This window comes from Rattus norvegicus, chromosome 8 (assembly GCF_021556685.1).
Source record: "Rattus norvegicus strain SHRSP/BbbUtx chromosome 8, alternate assembly SHRSP_T2T, whole genome shotgun sequence".
Lineage (NCBI taxonomy): Eukaryota > Metazoa > Chordata > Mammalia > Rodentia > Muridae > Rattus > Rattus norvegicus.
In genome coordinates this window covers 130289405-130312335 of record NC_141541.1, presented here as the reverse complement: position 1 = coordinate 130312335, position 22931 = coordinate 130289405, and the positions used below count along the sequence as shown (strand labels likewise).

Sequence of the window (22931 nt, the reverse complement as noted above, 5' to 3'; positions counted from 1 at the left end):
GTGTAGCCCTGGCTGTTATGGAATTCACTCTGTAGACAAAGCTGGCCTCAAATAGAGAACTTCCTTCCTCTGACTCCCAAGTGCTAGGATTAGCACCACTGCCCAGCTCTGACACCATTTTTTAAAAAACTATTTTATTTTAAATTGTGTGTGTGTGTGTGTGTGTGTGTGTGTGTGTGTGTGTGTGTGTGTGTGTGTGAAGGGGATGTTGAGTGTAGCTAACCTCAGACAGGCTGAAGCATTTGTCTCCCTCTGCTTTCCTCGAGCCCAAGTGACGGAGCTTGAGGCCACCAACACGGGGATGGGATTGGATCATCAGGAAAGCAACAGCCAACAGCCAGTGCTGCCATACCGTGACTCTGAGATTAAAGAACCACCTCCTGCACCGTTCTGGGAAGCCAGGTGGCTTCATCTGGTTCCTCAAGTGGAGCAGGGAGGATGAGGGTCTACATGGATGTCCCAGCTCCAGAAATGGTCCCGCATGTCTTCTTCCCATATAAAGAAATGTGCTACTGAAGGGAACATGGAGGTCATTCCTACTTCAACCCGGCCACATTTATTTTCCCTGTGACAGTCCTGAGATGTATATTTTCTCACCTGTCAGAGCCAACTGAAGAATCCCAAGCATTTTACTCATTTGCAATCTTTTCAAAACGTTAACAGGAAAGCTGGTGTCTGGACTCAAATTCCAGATGCTGTGTGGATTTGAGCGAGTCACTTGATCATCTAAGCTTGCTTCTTCCGTTTTAAACACAGAAATAGCACCAGGTTTCATAGAACTGTTGTGGGGGTCAAAGCGGAGTAATCTATGAAGACATCTGACAATAAGAAGCATTGACAACCTCTCTTTTTCCGGCTGGAACCATGGAGGCTGTACCAGAGAAGGAAAAGAAGGTTGCCGCTGCGCCAGGAACCCTTAAGAAGAAAAAGGTTCCCGCTGAGTCAGACACCCTTGAGAAAAAGCGAAGAAATTTCGCAGAGTTGAAGGTGAAGTGCCTGAGGAAGACACTGCGAAAGGCAACGAGGAAGCTCATCTGTGAGAAGGCAAAGCACTCTCACAAGGAGTGCAGACAGATGTACCGGACTGAGATTCGCATGGCTAGGACCGCAAGGAGAGCTGGGAACGTCTATGCCTGCAGAACCAGCCTTGGCCTTTGTCACCAGACTCCGAGGTATCAATGGAGTGAGCCCAAAGGTGCGCAAGGTGCTGCAGCTGCTTCGTCCTCGGCAGATCCTCCATGGCACCTTTGCGAAGCTCAACAAGGCTTCAGTTAACATGCTGAGGACTGTGGAAGCGTGCATTGCATGGGGGTACCCCAACCTGAAGTCAGTAAATGAGCTCATCTACAAGCAAGGCTATGGCAAAATCAATAAAGAGCGCATTGCCTTGACAGATAACTCCTTATTGCTCGATCTCTTGGTAAGTTTGGCATCATCTGCATGGTTTCTCCCCTGTGTGAATTCTCTGGTGTTTACTAAGTGGGGTACTTTCAGGAAGGGCTTTGTCCCATTCCCAACATTTATACAGCTTTTCTCTGGCATGAATTCATTTATTAAGAAACAGGTTCTGACAAAAGACTTTGCCACAGTCCTTACATTGACAGCATTCCTTTCATGGATAAAGTCTCTAATGCTGTACGAGGTTTCTTTGCTTGGAAGGTCTTCCCACATTTATGAGGTTTATCTCCACTATGAGCTCTCTGATCTTGTATGAGATTTGACTGTTTATGAAAAGAAACGTGTGAATTCTCAGACTCTCAGACTCTCTCCTGAGGTGTTTTCCTCCATGTCTTCACATGTCTATTTATCTTCAAACATAAAATCCTGGTACTAATTCTCTGTCATTTCCTCACTGGTATTTCTGGTGAATCGACCTGAGAAATACCTCCTCTGGATCAGCGTGTTTCTTCCAAACTGAAATAGAAGTAATCAGTGAGTAGCTCATACACAGGGGGAAGAGTGGCATTGAACCTTCAGTACACACTGTCCTGGGGCTCAGTATCTGAAACAGATCTTCAAGGGAATGTGCTTACCAGAGAATCATAGTTAATGGAGATAAATGGAAAACTACCTCACGAGCTAATACTGATGTAAAGCAGGTCATGCCACAGATGAGAGGGGGGGAAATGAGTTTGAGGTGAGGGTAGCTATAGAGATGCTCAACTGGCCCCGTTTCCAATGTCCCAAAAGACTGCAAATCACTCCCCGAGCTTCGCTGAGCGCCTTTAAAATGTTCCCATAGCCCTCTTGTTAGCTATTATTATGATTACTTTGTACAGACTGTTCGCTCGCCTAGACAAGGGTCTCTTCCACCTTGGTTTCCTGCATCTGCAGCATCACAAATCTCTTTGTTTTGATCAGAAAAGACGTCAGGTTTGGAAACCAGAGGGCCCTGCTCATAAGAGAGGAAAAAGTGGGAAATACAATCAGAAAAACAAGTAAGTGGTGCTGCCTGTGAAAGCAAAGCTCTCTTACGACACCTCTCAGGTGACAGTGAAAAGCAGGGCTGGCATGTAGCCTTCTAAGTTCATAAATTACAGCTGACTACAAAAGTAGCAGGGTCAGATAAAAATTATGCTCACCAGTCACACAAATATTTGAAGGTACAAGTCAGAGCAGCATTGTTTTGCTTCGTCCTGATAAAAGATTAAGGGAACTGGAATGCTCAGATCAATGAGTGTGCACCATGTAATAATGTTTAAAAAAAAGTCAGTTAATATAATCAAAATCATCACAAGACAACAGTCTCATGGTAAGGCTGGTATTTTCTCCTTCACCCACATTCACAGGCTAGCAGTGATCCTGGACAGTGACTATGGAATTCCTCTTGATACAGTACAAATTCAATGTTGTTTTAAGTTTTTCTATAGGCCCACTTTAACAGAGCATAGGCTGCTGTTTAAAATTTAAAACTAAGGGGCTGGGGAGATGGCTCAGTGGTTAAGGGCACCTGGCCTCTCTTCCAGAGGTTCTGAGTTCCATTCCCAGTAACCACATGGTGGCTCACAACCATCTATGTGATCTGATGCTCTCTTCTGGCATACATGTGTATATGCAGATAGTGTACTCAAGCATACAAATAAATATTAAAACCAAAAAGCCAAACACCAAAGTGGAAAGTCTGAGAAATAACACTGGAAATTGTCCTAACCTCCACATCTATACACATACATGTCCACAAACACCCTCATACACATGTACCCATACACACGTGAATGTGAGAAAAATAAAATTAAAAACCAGTGAAAATAATGTTTAAATTGTTGTTCTCTCCAAGTGGTGGTAGCGCTTGTCTTTAATCCCAGCACTTGGGAGGCAGAGACAGGTGACTCTCTGAATTTGAGGTTAGCCAGAGCAACTTCCAGGATGGCCGGGGCTAAATAAAGAGGCTCTGTTTCATTAAAGCCAAAATAAATATATACTAAATAGAATAAAATAGCCTTTGTCACCATCATAATCATCATCATCATCGTGTGCGTGTGTGCGTGTGTGTGTGTGTGTGTGTGTGTGTGTGTGTGTGTGTGTGTATCAATATCACAGGAGAACTACCTGGTGGTGATCCTCTCCATCCACCATTATGAGGGTACCAATGATCAAACACAAGTGTCTTTATCCAACTGTTGACTCACAAAAAAGTAAGTTGCAAAACTTAATGCAATGTATTTTTGTATATAATACTGATCAAATATCCATCAAAAAATATCTGCGTAACCATAATGAAGACATGACAACACTATTTTGAGGGAAAGATAAGACAAGGCCTGAAGAACTCGATGAGCCTGCCACAGTACACGGACAACTTGGTCCTATTCACCTCCCAACCCAGAGCTGTGTCTCATTGAGGTTTTTAAGATTAAGAAAAGACTACTAGGGTCCTACAGATCCTCCCTCGCAAGACCTAGAAAGGGGTCTGCTACATGGTCTTCTAAAGATGAATGCAGCAGACTAAGCTTAGCATTCAACCAGTGGTAGGTGATGGGAGAGTCAGGTAACATTCTGTGGGGATTAGCGTTCACAAAGTGAAGTCCAAGACTGTAAACTGGAAAACCCTGTCTGTGGCTGTGGTGTAGCTCAGTCCTTGCTCGCACCTTTAACGCAAGAGCTTTCTGTTTATTGTAAACAAAATGGAATAAAATCAAGCACAGACCAAGAGGCAGAGCAACAACCCGTCGGCACAGGAACACAGGGAAACGCCACAGAGAAGAGGAAGTCAGGAGGACGGGTAAAGAGATGCACAGAAAGTAGAATTAGAAACAGTGAATTCGAAAGGCATTTTAAGGCAGGCAGAGAAGGGTTTATTTTCTTTTTTCCTTCTGGGACGTGGGTTGAGGAGGAAGCTCAGCTGGGTGCTTTCTCAGCCTCTCTGAGCTAACCAACAGGCTCCTGGCTCCTAAGACTCCGTTTTGTAAGTCAAACACTTGTGATTTTGTTATAAAAAATAACAAAGCAGTTTTTTGCATGTTACAGGTATACCACACAATCCTACAGGACAAGCAGGTATAGAAAGAGCTGATCGTACTTTAAAAGCTATGCTTAATGAACAGAAAGGAAGACAGACTTCCAGAGATAGATTACATTGTGCTTTTTAAACTTTAAGACCTGCACTTTCTCGTTACCCAGAGACTGGACAACAAATGGTACAGCTAGCTCTCCCAGGCCTTGGTCATTATCACAATTTTCTTAGGGATCCCAAGATGGCATTGCCCCCAGAAAGCAGAAAGCAATTCTAAGAGAACACAAGAACTGGAATGTGTAATTTTTTGGTCATTCGATGGGTGACAGATTTTAGGGGGTGAGGGTGGTCACAAGTTGATAATGGTCTTGGTCAGAAAAACGAAGTAAAGGAGTTTATATTCAGGGATCTTTCTTCTATCCCTTTCTAACTAGTATTAGGGGGGAAAGGCACAGAGGGAATGAAATGAAAAAAAGGGCGGATATAGGAATAAGTTAAAAGGGTAGATTATTGAATCTACTTTTAAACTAGCAACAAGCCAAATATTTTATTTTGATATAGATTACTGTATATTATAGAAATTTAAGATTATATATACTGTATATGTTTCAACTCATTTAAAAATGTAATATAAAGTTCTAGTTCTTGAAAGCTATTACAAACTATTTAAGGTAACTTGGAAATGCAAATTAGTGATCAAACTTGTAGTCTTGGTAGGTACGTTTAGTTTATTACAAAAGCAAGCTTTATTTAGCTTTCTATATTTTCACATTTAATCAGATAGCAAGTAGCTAGAAACAAGCAACATTTGCCTATCCATATATACCTTAGTCTTTAAATACTATATATATACTATATATACTACAGTATATGGCATTTAAGATGGTTTAATAGGGGCTGGAGAGATGGCTCAGTGGTTAAGAGCACTGACTGTTTTTCTAGAGGCTCTGAGTTCAAATTCCAGCAACCACATTGTGGCTCACAACCATCTGTAATGAGATCTGATGCCTTCTTCTGGTGTGTCTAAAGACTATAGTGTACTCACATATAATAAATAAATCTTTTAAAAATAAGATGTTTTACTAGTAAAAGGTTTTTTGTGACTGTGAGACACATCAGCTCCTGGAAGCATCCCCGCTCAACTTCAAAGACGATGATGGGCATCGAAGAACACCCACGTGGAGTTTGATTAAAATGTGGCAAGCTAGCCACCGGGCAAAAAAGCTGCCCTTGCCTCAACTGCTCACAGCCTGCTGTCCAAACCATGGTCAAGCAGGACATGAAGGAAGTCAAACACTGAGCTTTGCCAAGACAAGGTGGGCAAGTGCTTCAATATTCCTGCTTCACGGATAAACCTGTCAGATATTCCGGGCCAGTAGGCTGAAGGTGCTCCAAGGTTGCAGAGGAGTCTATGGTGACTATCCAGGCAGCCAGCAGGTTCTGTCATTTCTATAGTTTTGGAAGCTGCTTGCGTTACATTTCCCGTTTACTCAGGTAATGTTTATCCTTCTCAGGAAAGGAGCCTAAGGTGTAGTTGTGAACCAGAGAGGATTTGTCTCCTCAAGGAATCTTAATATTAGTTTTAAATTACATTTACTTATTTTGTGGGAGGACTGTTACTGGGGAAACTGTTACTGGGGAAACCCCCCTTTTGGGGGGTTTTAGTCACATTAATAAAAGAATTTGGAGACAGACTCAGAGGGAAACTTGAGAACAATGTTATGAGAGCATAAGAAAAAACAACAACAATGGACCAGTTAGCTATAGATCTCAGCAGCTGCCTAGAGAAAGTAAATGAATATGAAGAAGGGAGAAGGCCATGCTGTCTGCAATGGAGGTCAACAGGCGGCCACACCACAAAAGAAAACTGGCATTTCCGGGAAATGGTGAAAAAGTCCACCCCACAGGGAGCAGGCGCTGAGAGGCTGGCCAACATCTGAAAGGAAAATATATTATTAAAAAAAAAAAAAAAAAGGAAGCCCGGTATGGTGGTACACTTTTAAGGCACGGACAGGCAGATCCCACTGAGTTTAAGGTCAGAGCTAAGGCTCTGTAGCATAGAGAGGGAAGGAGAGAGGGAGAGAGGGAGGGAGGGAGGGAGGGAGGGAGGGAGGGAGGGAGGGAGGGGAGCTGGAGGGTGGCTTGGCAGTTAAGAGCACTGGTTGCTCTTCCAGAAGCCCTGGTTCAATATGCAGCACTCATATAGCAGCTCACAACTGTCTGTAGCTCCAATTCCAGGGGATCTGACACCTTCACAGACATACAAACAGGTAAACCACAACGCACATACATACATACATACATACATACATACATACATACATACATACATACACAAATCTTAAAAAATATAAACAGGAAAAAGTTACTTTTCCAATGTCATATTTGGCAGGGGCCTCAGTCTGCTGTTTAGATCTTGTAAAGCAAAGGAGAAGTTAGAGTTATCAACAGCATACAAACATTTTGCCTACAATTAGGAGAGGCATTGGGCAGTATTTTGATCTGATTACAACTGGTGAGCCTGTGAATACTTACCTACTGTGTCAGTAACTCATGCAAAGGCCTGTAAGCTGGACTGATGGCATATCTCTCTTTAAAGGTTAGGGTTTTAATTTGCTCGTCCTTACTGCTAGTTGTTTAGGACTGTGTATGTGGTCAGAATGAACCATTTGTTGATAATAAGGCCAGTTCCAAGTGCGGTACTCTGATTCCTAGAGACGGGAGACACTGGGCTCCTTTAGCATTTACCAGCTGTGCCAACTGCTGGGCTGAGTTATGGTCCTTGCTGACCGTGTGGCATCTCTTGGAAGTACTGAGGGCATTTCCTTGTTTTGTCCTTCTCCTTTGTAGTATATACACTGGTTACACTCCAACCTCTGGCACTGGGTCTCCTGGCTCCTTTGACCAAGAAGATGGACAACTTATCAGAGCTGTAGGGACTTTTGAGAGTGCCCTTAGTCCCTGGGATGGAGCTGACTTGGGGTAGTGGCCAAATATGGGTTCTGTGACCATGTGTTCACATCAGCATAGACTTCCAAGTATGGTATCAAAGTAACACCCAGGTCAGTTTTTTTTTTTAAAGTTAAAAGTTCCTTAATTTTTTATTCCTGGTACCATTACCACAATTTACAGAGCAATATACCTGATGTAATGAAAAGAAAAAGAAAAAGACAAAGCTACAACAGATAAAAGACCTCAGGAATGTACATCTAATTAACACTACACGGCATCAATCGATAACTGCACTTTTGCAAACTGTGGCTATGACAGTCCTGAACAAGAAGGGCTTCCTGTTTAAGCTGCAGTAACTTCTCTGACTATGGATCATCGTTCCTTCTGTGGCAGATTTTTACAGTTCCTCTAATGCATTTGGAACGACTATCTCAAAGTAACCTGCAGTTTTCCTGACAACTCTTTGCTCTCTCTCCTGCTAAGAACTGTAGCCATTTGTTTGTTTTATTTTAAAACCTTCTGCTGCCGTATCCACCACTTCCAGCTCCAGATCCATAGCCACCACCATAGGGACTGCCTGGCTTCTTCCACCAAAACTGCCCCCCTTCATGGGTCCATAATTAGATTGTTGCTGTCCACTATAATTTCCAAAGTCATTATAGTTCCCACCACCACCATAGTTACCTCCACCAAAATTTCCTCCTTCATTGTAACCATCATATCCTCCTCCTCCACCACCATATCCACCACCTTGGTTTCCATATCCTGGTCCACCACCTCCATAACCTCCTCTACTACTGTAACCAGGACCATAGTTGCCACCATCACCCCAAATCCATGATATCCACCATCACCATCTCCATAATTGCCTCTGCGGCCACCACCTCCACCACCATAACCTCCTCCTCCACCAAAGTTTCCTCCACGTCCCATAAAGTTGCCAGATCTGTGATCCAGCAGACGGCATCTCTTGTTTAGAAAGGGCCTTTTTCACTTCACAATTATGCCCATTAATAGTGTGGTATTTCTGAACAATTTTATCAACTGTGTCATGATCACCAGAAGTTACAAAAGCAAATCCTCTTTTTCCCACTCTGCCTGTCTTCCATAACTTCTATGGTTTCAATCTTGCCATACTTTTCAAAGTAGTCTCTCAGATTATATTCTTCTGTATCCTCTTTAATACCACCAACAAAAATCTTCTTCACCGTTAAATGGGCCCCAGACTTCACAGAATCCTCTCTAGAAACAACTCTCTTTGGTTCCACCACATGTCCATCAGCCTTATGTGGCCGAGCACACATTGCAGCATCCACCTCTTCCACACAAGAGCAGGTCACAAAACCAAAGCCTCTGGAATGTTTTGTTTGAGGATCTCTCATTACCATACAGTCTGTAAGTGTGCCCCATTTCTCAAAATGTTCTCTTAAGCTATCATCTGTGGTTTCAAAGCTCAGACCACCAACAAACAGCTTCCTCAGCTGCTCTGGTTCCCTTGGATCGTGGCCCTCCATTTTGAGACCGGACTTGCCTCTTCCAACTCGAGTTCAATATGGGACCGAGAAGAAGAGCCTCAGGTCAGTTTTAACTGAGCAACAAACTGCATTAAAATGTAACTGCTGTGTAGCACTTGGATAAAGTTTGACACAGATTTTTAAGTTAACTTTAAGTCAGGTTTCTTGTCTGTTTCCCTTTTGTTTTTCAAGACAGGGTCTTAATATGTAGCTCTGGCTGTCTTGGACTCACTGTGTAGACCAAGTTGGCCTCAATCCACCTGCCTCTGCCCTACCAGTGCTGGGATTAATGGTGTGTGCCACCACATCCAGCTAATTCAGGTTTCTTAATCAGAAGTCTCACACCTAGCAGAAACTATAAGCAATTTGATAAAACAATGTTAATATATATTAAAGACAAGGAATGCTGAAATCAGAGGAGTAAATTATTGTTCCAATCTTTGGATTTTAGGAGTAGTAGAGCTTAGATTATTTACCTCACGAGAGCAATTGTCTATGTCTTTGAGAACTAGGGTTTTTTGTTGTTTGTATTTTTTTCCCCAAGCAATAGGATTATTCTTAGATCACTTTGGAATCAGACCTGGGACAAGGACTAGTCAAACATGTTAGTGGTAGATAAAAGGTACCATTTGGTGAGGAAGGCAATCAAAAGAAACAAGATCTAAAGGTCATGTATTTGGGTCGGGTCAGACTGAGACTGTAAACTTGGCTCTATTTTTAAAAAAACTGTCATGAGCACCAGTTGCTTTTCCAGGGGACCAGAGTTCAATTCCCAGCACTACATGGTGGCCTTAAGAAACATCAGGTAGTTAGTATGACCTACCAATGAGCAGAGCTTGCTGCAATGTGCAGTCCTTACAAAGAACTTTCATAACTTAGTTACAAAGGAGTTACAATCATAGGATGCCTAAGGGAGGAATGAGGGGGTGGTGGAGAAATAACAGATGTGGGATGGACAAATCACCAAGGAAGGAACAAACGCCCAAGGACACCTCTTCCCAAACCAGAAGGAATTGGGAGTAAAATGTTGTGCTGCCAAAATATCTGTGTATGACTTCATGTTTTGCAGTAGTGTTTCACTCTACAACTATTATCCTCATTTGAGAGTGGGTTGAATTTTCTGATTCTCTTTGTATACTTGAGTGTGCTTAGGACCAGAGGTCAACTTTTGAGACATTCCATTGATGGCTCTCTACTTCTTTGGAGACAGCCTCATACCTAATCTGCTCATTGATTAAACTAGTCTTTCTGGCTAATGATCTTCAGGGATCCACCTGTGTCTCCCACCATATTCTCCATTCCCTCCTGTCTCTGTGTCGGGGTTATAGATGTGTACCACCGTGTCTACCTTTTTAAGATTTTGTAGTTTTATTCTGTTTGGTCTGCATGTATGAATGAGTACCATGTCTGTGCCCAGAGCCCGAGGAAGCAAGAAGAAGATGTCAGATCTGCTGCAACTGGAGTTAAAGGTTGAGCCAAATGTGGGTGCTGAGAGCTGAACCTGGCTACTCCATAACAGTGTTGTGCTCTTAACAGCTGAGTCATCTCTCCGGTCTCACACCATGTCTGCCTTTTAAGTGAATGCTAAGGTCTTCAGGCTTGCACATACAGCACTTACCAACCTAAGCCATCTCTGCAGCCTCCTGGCTTTACTCGTAATGCTGATCATCAGGCCTGGCAAAAAGTCCTTTCACATCCAGCAACTGTGGAAGTGAGGCTTTGGCATTTTCAACCGGCTTTTGCAAGACCAGCCTAAGGAAGAGGGGATGACCCAATGCAGCAGGAATACCTATGACAGCTTTGACAAGGAAAGCCCCTTTACCCCTACTAAAAACTTGAGGAAAACAGTCGCAGATGTGAGGGTTAAACTGAATTGGGAGTTATTATTAGCTGGGTAATGTATCAGTATAGAAATTCGCTGGCTCATGTGATTTGGCCAGGATCAAAGGTCAATCAACTCATAATTTTAAAGAAATACTGAGCAAAAAACTTTCTCCAAGTAAGCTCAATACATACATACATGCATATAAATAAATAAATATATGTGTAGGACTCATTCTATAAAAGCCGTAATGCATTTGCTCCCACACCTCCCACAATGCATGATTTCATCTGAACTTAGAAACTTAGCAGGATTAAGATCAGTACATGCACTCTGATCTCACATTCTGTTTAGAATACATGACTGCTTAGGATATATACAGTTAAAACAAAGTTCTTGGCTTTTAGGTGTTTAAGTTTTATTTTCTTTAAATTAGCCTTTGAAATGTGTGTTTACATTACCTTCCAGAAAAATAACTTTAAAAGGTACAGTCCTCATTTTGGCCAAGGAAGAATAAAGAACAGAGGTGCCTGCTATTAGCAGCAGTAGGTTATGACCAAGAGCAAGGTTTCACCCTCTTCCTTGCTATTGGACAAGATGAGTTCTGTGATGTCGCATGAGGTGTGAGTTAGAAATAAAAGCTGCACCACACTTTGCACATTCATAGGGCTTCTCTCCGGTGTGGGTTCGCTGGTGGACAGTGAGGCTTGACCTCTGTCTGAAGGCCTTCCCACACTCGTTACAAGAATAAGGTTTTTCCCCATTATGGATTCTTTGATGAATCAGTAGGTATGAGCTACAAGTGAAGGCCTTCCCACACTCATTACATACATAAGGGAGATCTCCACTATGAATTCTCTGGTGGACAATAAGGCAAGAGAGCTGACTGAAGGCTTTTCCACATTCGCTGCAGTCGTAAGGTTTCTCTGCAGTGTGAATTCTCTGGTGCACAATGAGGTGAGAAAAACAACTGAAGGCTTTCCCACACTCTTTACACTCATACGGCTTCTCCCCAGTGTGGCTTCGCTGATGCACGATAAGATTTGCACTTTGGGTAAAGGCTTTTCCACAGTCATTGCAAGCAAAAGGCTTCTCCCCAGTGTGGATCCTCTGATGGACGATGAGGTTGGAGCTTCGAGTGAATGTTTTTCCACATTCATTGCATTCATAGCATTTCTCAGTTATATGGACTTTCTGGTGGCGAGCAAGCTGCGAGCTGTAACTGAAGGCTTTTTCACATTCACCACACTTAAAGGTTTTTTCTAAGGAGTGGATTTTCTGATGAACAGTCAGATTTGAACTCTGAGTGAAAGCCTTCCCACATTTTCCACAAACATAGGGTTTCTGTCCAGTGTGGATCCTCTGATGCACAACAAGGTTTGCACTCTGAATGAAGGCCTTCCCACACTCATGACACTCAAAGGGCTTCTCCCCAGTGTGGATTCGTTGATGCACAACAAGATTTGCACTCTGACTAAAGCCTTTCCCACACTCACTACACGTAAACGGCTTCTGCCCAGGCTGTATTTTCTGTTTTTTAGCAGGAGCAGAACTAAGGCTATATTTCCCCCTAGTTTTCTTAGATTTCTCTTCTTCCTCGTCTTGGAAGCTTCCAGACAATGGGCAGTCTTTCACTTTTCTCAAATCTCCTTTTTCTCTCCTTATTCTCAGCTTTTTAAACATATTTCCCTTTTCACAAGATTCTCCTAGCTCAGAGCTTTGAAGGTCACCTTTCTGGATTCTTCCTAAAATCATAGGGGGCTTATCCGAGTCATCACATATCTCTGTTTTAGGAATCAATAACTCTAGGTTCTTGGTTTTGGTACCTGTACCAAGAAACAGATAATATAAATGTTAGTTTCCTCTTGCCTATAAAAAGAATAGGCTCATCAAGGTCAGGAAAATAAAAGACTTCATCAAAGAGGGGATACCACGGAAGGGTCTGTGCTCTGCCACACACTTGCCCCCACCAGAATCTATTATGGTTCCATTGTAAGTGTCACATATAAGACTGCATGCTGAATATTTGCCTCCAGCTAGTAGTGTTTTGGGGAAAGTTCTGCAAAGTCCTAGCCCTGTGCTTCCTGAGACAAACAGTTTCATCTTCCACATAATCCTGCTATCATTGTCTATACAAATTACTCTGAACTAAAACTGCTGTTCCTATAAACTAAGAGAGAAATTTCCCTCCTTACTTCTGTCAGTAATACCAGAGAAACAGGCCAAAACTCTAGACAACACTCTGGTTACCTGAAGACAAGTCTCACAACTGTGACCAGTTATGAAGGATACCAGCCCTTCCTCAACTTGCCTTTTTTTCTTGAGCTGCTAGTATGGTTAAGCATAGAGCTGATCATACGCACAGGTACACGGCCTCTCTGCTCTACAAGGGCCCCTCCTTGCTCTTCTGGAAAGGGGAGCTTGGCTATGTGGGGCCTGTTACTCATTGCCTTATACCCTTCCTGTTTTCCAGTTGTCTCATGTCTGCCTCTCCCCCACACCCTTTCTCTGGGATCTGTAACGTCACAAACCGAAGATAATGGTTTCCCAGCTTGGGGTAGAGTGAAGTGAGACCTGAAAAATTGTTTTAATGTAAGGAGATATTTATATACAGTGTTAGGGATGTAATCTTATCTCAGCTAGGCAGTGGGGTGGGACTTCTTAATCTCCCCCCACCCCATTCAAGTGAGCCATGGACCACCCTGCCACCTTCCTTTCCCCAAGAGTGATGGTTTATGTTTGAAGGAGAATAAAACTATTTTTACAAAAAAAAAAAAAAAAAAAGCATAGAGCTGATCAGTTAATTATAATCTCTATCCATAAACAAAAGACATTCCAACTTAGGCTTTTGTGTATGAAAATGATAGCAAAAGGATAAAATCTTTTGGTCCCCAGCTCCGAAAAAAAGAACCAAAAAAAGAAAAAAGAAAAAAAAAAAAAAAGGATAAAATCTGGACACGGTGACACACACTTGTAATCCCAGCACATGGGTATCTGAGAAAGGAGTATCTCTCAGAGTCTGAGGACAGCCTCCTCTATAGCAAGTTCAAAGACAGCCAGGATTAAACGAAGAGAATTTGTCTCAAAAAAACAAAAACTCATCAAGGCTGGGGTGTGGCTCAGCAGTTAAGAACACTGGCCGCTCTTCCAAAGGACTCGGGACTTGAGATGCTATACAAATATTCTATCACCAAACCATGGCCAGAGCATCAGTGAGTTCTCATCAGTATCTGACTTTCTTCCTTTTACTCCTTCCCCCTGGTGCAGAGGACTGAGCAAAAGGCAGCAATACGTTAAATATATGCACTGCATTTTGAACTATAAACTCACGCCTTTCACTATTTCAAAGAACATGTAATCTGTATAATCTTTAGCTGGTACAAGTTCTTGCTACCCAACCCTGGGCCATTTAAACCATCTGTAATGGGATCTGATGCCCTCTTCTGGTGTGTCTGGGGAGAGTCACGGTGTACTCATACACATAAGTTAAATAAATCTTAGGGGGAAAAAATGGAAGGGCAAAGCTAACCCCACAACCTCTGTGAGTGCATTGTGGCATGGGTACATAAATACATACACAAAGTAAACAGATAAATAAAGCCTAATTGTGATCTCGACATCTGGGAAGCAGAGGCAAGACCTTCAAAGATTCAAGGTCGTCTAGATTACATGAAACACTGTCAGGGAAAACGAACAAAAAACCAAAACAGAACAGAAAAGATTTGAAATTTACATTGTTGGCCCTCTAAGCAACTTTGTATACTCTAGTTATGAAGCATAATTTTTCTCCCTTGAGACAACTCTGACATTTTCAACCCTTAGTCACAGGCAATATTCTGCTACAACCAATCAAGACTGATTTCATGGGCCAGTGTTGTGGTATAAACTTTTAATTCCAGTAACTAGAGGACATTTGGCAGGTTGATATCTGTGAGTTCAAGGCTAGCCTGGTCTACATGATGAGTTTCAGGACAGCCAGGACTATGCAGAGATGTAGAGAGACCCTGTCTCAAAAACAAAACCACAAACCAAGATGATAACAACAACAATATTAATAAAGATTTAATTAAGTGAGAACATCTTACTGTTTTTAGTCTGTGTTGTCTCTTATAAAGATGAACATTTCCACCTGCTTCTTGGGTACCTTTTAATCTCTGTACATTTGAATAAACTGCTCACCCCACCCAACATTTGTGTCTTATGTCTGTGCACATGCACAGTGTGCAGTGTGCATGTGGAAGTCTGAGGACAACTTGCAGGAGCTGATCCTTTCTCCCACGTGGTTTCATGGGATTGAACTCGGGTCAAAAACCGTGGCAACAACTGCCTTCATCATTGAGACATCTGATAGCCCTGAGCTACTGCTTTAAGACAGGGCTTCTCTGTGTAGCCCTTGTTCACTCTAAAGGCCAGGGTAGCCTAGAAGTCAGGGACCTAACCTGCATCTACCTCCTAAGTGCTAGGATTAAAGGAATAAGCCATCATACTCAATGCCTGAATTAACTTCTTAAATCATTTTCATACTAATGGTTTATAACTTCTTCCATGTTGAAGGTATGTTTTGTTTGTTTTGAGACAGAGTCTTACTATGTAGCCCTTACTATGTAGTTGGTCTGGACCAGCTATGTTGACCAGGCTGGCTTCAAATGCAGAGAGATCCAACTGCCACGATCTCAGAGTGCTGGGATTAAAGGCCATGATACCAAGCTGAAGGTGCCTGTCAAAGCACACGTGTGGCCGTCAGAGGTTGACTTCTGGGAGTCAATGTACTGCTTTCTTCCACTATCCATGTGGGTCTTAGGATCCAACTTGGTCATCAGGAGTCTTTACCTGTTCAGCTGTCTCAATAGCCCTAAAGTTACTAGCTTTAAAAAATTACTTCTTTCTTTTTATTTTATATGCATTGGTATTTTACCTACATGTATGTCTGAGGGCAGAGTCACTGGAACCAGACTTATAGACAGGTGTGAACTGCCATGTGGGTGCTTGCGATTAAACTAGGTCCTCTGGGAGAGCACTGAGTGCTCTTACCCACTGAGCCATTTCTCAAGATATTTAAGACATTTAAGACTGAGGTTGTCACTTGATTGGTAAACTGCTTGCCTAGCATGTATGAAGCATTGGGTTTAATCCCCAACACACATAGTGACACTGGGGAAGTAAAGACAGGAGACCAACAGTCAAGGTCAGTCTTGCCTATTTAGTGAACTTCAGGCTAGTCTGGGCCTTCGGACCATCTCAGAAAAGAAAATGAAAACACATGCAGAGCACTGTCCTTTGCTTGCAACTTATGAATAACCATAAAACACATGAAGACATGGGCTTACATGTGTGTGGACATGGAAAGTGCTGAAAAGTAAGCATGATGAATAAGTGAGTTTGGAACTTACCCGTGTGGTCTTTAGACTGTATAAAGTAAGCCTCTTACTATGGCCACTGGATGAGCAGCTCTGAAGGGTTGACAGGGTCAACACCTTCACACTATATGGTTCAAAAAGAGAAACCAGACTCCTGCCCACGTTTTAATGTGACTGAGATCACGGTGCTGAACTTTACCTAGTGGGGTTGGGTTCCCATGAGGCTCCAGGATTTCACTCTTGACCAGAGTCCCTGTCAATGAGTAGCTCCCAAGGGGTGAAGCAGCAGCAGCCTCCTGTGTTGCTTTTAGTACCACTGCCATGTCCCAGAACATTTTCTGACCCTAGAAACAAGTGAGCATAGTTTGTTTATGAAGGGGACTGAAGACTGCAGCGCTGTGATCACAGCTTTGAGGATGAAAACACATTCGTGGAGATCACAGACACTGGGGAGGAGCCTTCCCCAGCTCCCCAGGACACCTGGGGGAAAAGCAAGGCTACCACTTTGAATTATTACTCACTCAGCTCTACAACGCACACTCTAGTCTGCTGCTGAGTCCTGGCTTGGACCAGCAGGGAGCATGGCTTTAAGAAGCTCAGAGGGCACAGCACTCACTTCACGCTACAGAAATCAGCTGTGCTGGCACCTGGGGAGTGGCTGCAGGTGGATCAGAGGTTCAAGGTTAGCAGAGTTTGAGCGCAGCACTGGGACACATTTTTCAGCAGGATTTTCTGGTCCCCAAAGATAATCATAGACTTTCATAGAGAGCTCTGGGAAGACCTTTGAATGAACCTGGGGTGTGCTTGAAACCATTAAGGGCAAGCCAAAGTGTGGCAATGCATGCCCTTAATCCCAGCATACGGGCAGTGAAGGCAGGGCAGGAGACTCAGGAATTCAAGCCAGGTTGAGCTATGTTATTTGTCTATAGAGGAGCAGTACCTGTAGCAACACCCAGACCTCCTACACCCAAGTTATAGGTTAATAACCCCAGGTGGCAGACGTCATCCACAATAAGGAGCTTGACACATTCGTAAAAACACAGAAACCCAGGTCTTATTCTCAGAATCTGGTTTGATTACAATGGAGTATAATGTGGGCAACGAGATGCTGTAAGGTTCAAGTTCTATGTAGCAATGGTTGGAAGCTGCAGATTTATAGAGAACACCAACACATCACTCAGAAGGAAAATTCTCACTATATTCCAAAGGAATAAAGGTCAGGGCCCTAACCAGGAAAAAGGAATCTGGGTCTGACAGGACAGTGCCTGTGAAACCATCTGGGTCTGACAGGACAGTGCCTGTGAAACCATCTGGGTCTGACAGGACAGTGCCTGTGAAACCATCTGGGTCTGACAGGACAGTGCCTGTGAAACCATCTGGGTCTGACAGGTCAGTGCTGTGAAACCATCTGGGTCTGACAGGACAGTGCTGTGAAACCATCTGGGTCTGACAGGACAGTGCTGTGAAACCATCTGGGTCTGACAGGACAGTGCTGTGAAACCATCTGGATCTGACAGGTCAGTGCTGTGAAACCATCTGGGTCTGACAGGACAGTGCTGTGAAACCATCTGGGTCTGACAGGACAGTGCTGTGAAACCATCTGGGTCTGACAGGTCAGTGCTGTGAAACCATCTGGGTCTGACAGGACAGTGCTGTGAAACCATCTGGGTCTGACAGGTCAGTGCTGTGAAACCATCTGGGTCTGACAGGACAGTGCCTGTGAAACCATCTGGGTCTGACAGGACAGTGCCTGTGAAACCATCTGGGTCTGACAGGACAGTGCTGTGAAACCATCTGGGTCTGACAGGTCAGTGCTGTGAAACCATCTGGGTCTGACAGGACAGTGCTGTGAAACCATCTGGGTCTGACAGGTCAGTGCTGTGAAACCATCTGGGTCTGACAGGACAGTGCCTGTGAAACCATCTGGGTCTGACAGGACAGTGCCTGTGAAACCATCTGGGTCTGACAGGACAGTGCCTGTGAAACAATCTGGGTCTGACAGGGCAGTGCCTGTGAAACCATCTGGGTCTGACAGGACAGTGCCTGTGAAACCATCTGGGTCTGACAGGACAGTGCCTCTGAAACTATCTGGGTCTGATAGGACAGTGCTGTGAAACCATCTGAGACCTGCACTTTTCACTTTTTTTTTTTTCCCTCGGAGCTGGGGACGGAACCCAGGAACCCACTGAGCTAAATCCCCAACCCGAGACCTGCACTTTTCTTCTTCTCCTCCCAAATTCGTCATTTACCTTCTCCTCCTCTTCTGATCCACAGATGCTCACGTAAGGACCCTCCCCCAGGGCCCAGTTCTTGATGTTCCCAGAGAACACTTGTTGGCTGGATGCCTGACTTATGACACATTCTTCATCTTCTTCCTTTTTCACCTTCACTGGGCTCCAAGAGGCTCTGCCCATGGTCTCTTTCAACTCTGCAGTCATCTTCTCTGTTCAGTGCAGGATCTTTGACAGCTGACAGGCACCCCCCAACAGTTAAGCTCCATCTAATCTTCAAGTCTCCAAAGCCAAGATGAGCTATTCACTGCAAAACCAGAAAACATGGTTAGCAACAGATACATAGCATGGATAACACTCACCATCAACCACTGGTTGATGTTCCCAGTTCTCAGCTAGTGATCCTTCAAATGATGGGAGCTGACTATAAATACATAACAAAAATAGATGTATAAACCGCCTTTTATTTTTGATACAAAATAGTATTTTGCCTGGTGTGGTAGTGTACACCTTTAATCCCAGCACTTGGGAAGCCTACATAGACCATCCAGGGCTGCATATTGAGACTCAGAAGGGGAAAAAAAGGAAATACAGGAAGAACTAAAAACTTTTATATAGAAAAAGATTAAGGAAAAATTCCAACCCGGTGATAATTACTATTTTACTTATAGTTTATTTTCACTATGGGGACAGCTATTTTCAGAATTAGACTGATTTTGTTTTGTTTTGTTTCCTTGAGAAAGGGTTTCTCTGTGTAGCCCTGGCTTTCCTGGAACTCACTCTATAGACCAGGTTGGTCTCAAACTCAGCCTGCCTCTGCCTCCTGAGTGCTGGGATGTGCTACTACTGCCCAGCTAGACTAATTTTTTTTTTTTTAAGAAGAGGGATATTACAAAGACTCCTTGCCAAGGAGAAAAAGAATGATTATCTTAGAGAGTATAATTAAAAAGTATTTTTGAGGTTCTTTTCATCTGTTTTATTTTTTTTTAATTTTACTTTTCTTGGATATTTTATGTTATCCCCTTTTACCCATCTCTCCCCCTGCATCTATGAGGATTCTCCCAATCCCACGCACCCATTCCAACCTCAATGCCCTGGCATTACCCTACAGTGGAGAAAATGAGCCTTCACAAGACCAAGGGCTTTTCTTCCTATTAATACTGGACAATGCCATCCTCTGCTACATATGTGGCTGGAGTCATGGGTCCCTCCATGTGTACTCATTGGTTAATGGTTTAGTCCCTGGGAGCTCTGGTTGGGTCTAGCTGGTTGATATTGTTGTTCTTCCTCTGGGGTTGCAAACCCTGTCAGTTCCTTCAGTCTTTTCTCTAACTCCTCGACTGGGCCCTCTGTTTAGTCCAATGGTAAGCTGCCACCATCCTCATCTGTATCAGGAGGGCTCTGGCAGAACCTCTCAAAAGACACCCATATCTGGCTCCTGTTAGCAAGCACTTCTTGGCATCAGCAATAGAGCCTGGGTTTAGTGACAATATTTGGGATGGATCCCCAGGTGGGGCAGATTGGAAAAAGATCTTTACCAATCCGATAGATACATCTAATATATACAAAGAACATAAGAACTTAGATTCCAGAGAGTCAAATAATCCTATTAAAAAATGGGGTACAGAGCTAAACAAAGAATTCTCAACTGAGGAATACCAAATGGCTGAGAAACACCTAAAGAAATGTTCAATATTCTTAGTTATCAGGGAAGTGAAAATCAAAACAATCCTGAGATTCCATCTCACAGCAGGCAGAATGGCTAAGATCAAAAACTCAGGTGACAGCAGATGCTGGCGAGGATGTGGGGAAAGAGGAACATTCCTCCATTGCTAGTGGGATTGCAAACTGGTACAACCATTCTGGAAATCAGTCCGGCTGTTCCTCAGAAAACTGGACATAGTAATACCTGAGGACCCAGCTATACCACTCCTAAGCGTATACCCAAATAATGCTTCAACATACAACAAGGACACATGCTCCACTATGTTCATAGCAGCCTTCTTTATAATAGCCAGAGGCTGGGGAGAACCCAGATGTCCCTCAACAGAGGAATGGATACAGAAAATGTGGTATATTTACACAGTGGAGTACTAGTCAGCTATTAAAAACAATGACTTCATGAAATTTCTAGGCAAATGGATGGAACTAGAAAATATCATCCTGAGTGAGGTAATCCAGTCACAAAAGAACACACATGGTATGCACTCACTGATAAGTGAGTAATAGCCCAAAAGCTTAGAATACTAAGAAAAAAATTCACATACCATATAAAGCCCAAGAAGGAGGAAGACCAATATATGGATGCTTCATTCCTTCTTAGAAGGGGAAACAAAATACTCACAGGAGGAAATACAGGGACAAAGAGTGGAGCAGGGACTGAAGAAAAGGCCATCCAGAGTCTGTTTGATGTTTATAGTTCCCACATCTTCTAAATGTTTGATAAGACTAAATATTGGTCTTAAAACAAAATCATTCATGTTGATGTTGTTTACCCTTATTTTAAATTGTTACCCAATAATCTTTAATTGTTAGTCTCACTAACAATTAAACACATTTAGTTGACCTTTACAGACACTTGCATAAACATACACATACACAGATAGGGTGATGCCCCGGTCCCTTGTGTGTGCACCTTCAGACTGCATTTGCACGGGTCTCACAACTCTGTACCGGTGGTTTTGCTCATTGTTTCTACCGTACTGGGAATCTATACAAAGGCCTAATGTATACTAGACAAATGCTCTACCACTAAGGTATACCCTTGGCCACAACCAGTTCTTGACTCAATCAGTGTTTCAAAACAGTCTTAATAATCTTTCAATATACAGAAGATACAGAAAACACACACAAACACACACACACACACACACACACACCTCATTCTGGTAGAGTATTCTAAATTTACTTAACCATATCCTTATTTTGGTAATAGTTTCCTGTACAAAGAATTCCTTTCACCTGCTGCAATACTCCTTTAGAAGGAACTAGCTTAAGGGTTTATATTTATTGTCAAACTGCTTTCTAAAGCAGCGCCTAAAGCCAGGCACACAACTCCTGATTAACAGGACCTCTTTATCTCAAATAAGCCGACAGGGGTTTTGTTTATTTTATTTTAAATAAAGCCAAACGATCTATTTTAGTTGTATGTAAGGTGTTTGAAATTTTTGCACCTATTCCTCTTTGGTTCTTTTTCTAGAAACTGGTGCTAATGTTTACTAAATCGCCATATTCAGCTGCTGCTTCAAGAATAATCTTACTCCTTTTCCACCATCAACTTTACTGTACACACTGAAATTCTTTAAGTAATGTCACGAATTTCACCACGGCGTCAAACAGTAATTCTGGCGGGTTATTCTAAGTGGGGCTAAGTCTCCTGGCACAAGAGCTTGAGACTCGTTCGACCATGTGCTTGAGTCTTCTGGCCAGACAGACCCCCGCGGGCCCCTCGCCCCAGCAGGCCGGAGCCATCTGCACAGGACGCCTCCTCTATCCCCGCCAACAGGCTCGCCGCCCGACCCGGACGCCCCAAGCTACCTCCCGGCCCCGCGATTGTCCGCGATGGTCGGTGGAGGACAATCCCACGCCTCTCGCCGCGACCCGCTCGCCACGTTGGCCCAGCCGGGCCGGCGATAGCTTCGCGGACTGAGATTCCACCGCCTCTCAGCAGCAACCGGGCCGAGAACAATGACCGGACAGGAAGTGCCTCGCGCTGGGCTTCCGGCTCCCCAGGCAGGCCGGCCTCTCTAGGAATGAATCTACGGGGGTCGTCCGCCTCGGTGCCGAGGGCGGGCGGGCGGGGCATTAGCCGGTTAGGCAGCTGCGTTCTCCCAAGCAGAGCTGACGATGGTAGACAGTTCCCTCACCATTTTATCTTCAAAATATCAAATGGTACAGAAAAACGGGCGGAATGGGCAGAGGATACCCCTATCCTTCATCTGGGACAACATTTGCCTTAATTCTCATGTATAATGAAGGTCAACTTTGGAAATTATAAACATTAACCGTCATTGCCAATAAGAAAAATAACAACCATTCACATTTAGATGTATTTAACTGTTTAAAAATTTAAAATATTTCAAACCCGTTAGGAGTGGTGGTGCCCAGTAAGCACTCAGGAGGCAAAATCTGGCGGATCTCTGTGCACTGGAGTTGGCCTGATCTACACAGTGAGTTCCGGCTTAGCTAGGGCTGCATAGAGAGACCAGGTCCCATGAACAAAACTCACAGACATTTCAAAACTGCTCTCTGCCCTCAAATGAGTTCCACAGCACTCCACTTAGGTGTCTGTAGTTTTGTGTGTTTGAAAAGATAAAATCAGAGGAAGACAGCACCCTTCACTCAGGTCCCTCAATGAGTAAATTTTAAATAATTACACAGCATCAAGCCAAGGACTAGTGGCCACATCTGTGATCCCAGCTCTTGAGAGGCTATGGCTGGGTCACCAGAAGTTTGAGGCCATGACGACATCACATAGTCTAGGGGAAATCCAGACTCCAAACCTATGTCTTCTGATTCTAAATACAGTGTTCTTCCCTGGTTGGTTTCAGACAGCAGACTCTTCCTACTCACTTCTGTATCTCACAACTCTGGATCACACTT

General features: G+C 43.4%; 1 protein-coding gene and 2 pseudogenes across 1 annotated transcript; 1 reads left to right on the top strand and 2 right to left on the bottom strand.

Annotated features, from left to right (window-relative positions):
* On the top strand, positions 843-1444 carry Rpl7-ps3 (ribosomal protein L7, pseudogene 3; annotated as a pseudogene).
* LOC148004400 (heterogeneous nuclear ribonucleoprotein A3 pseudogene) lies at positions 7860-8977 on the bottom strand (annotated as a pseudogene).
* Positions 8978-11142: 2165 nt separating this feature from the next.
* Positions 11143-22004, bottom strand: Zfp105 (zinc finger protein 105). Its single transcript, NM_001012128.2, is given in 4 exon segments — positions 11143-12567; positions 16298-16442; positions 18348-18636; positions 21867-22004. Coding segments are annotated over 3 exon segments (1575 nt in total). The 5' UTR covers positions 18537-18636; positions 21867-22004; the 3' UTR covers positions 11143-11326.
* Between the last annotated feature and the right edge of the window lie 927 nt (positions 22005-22931).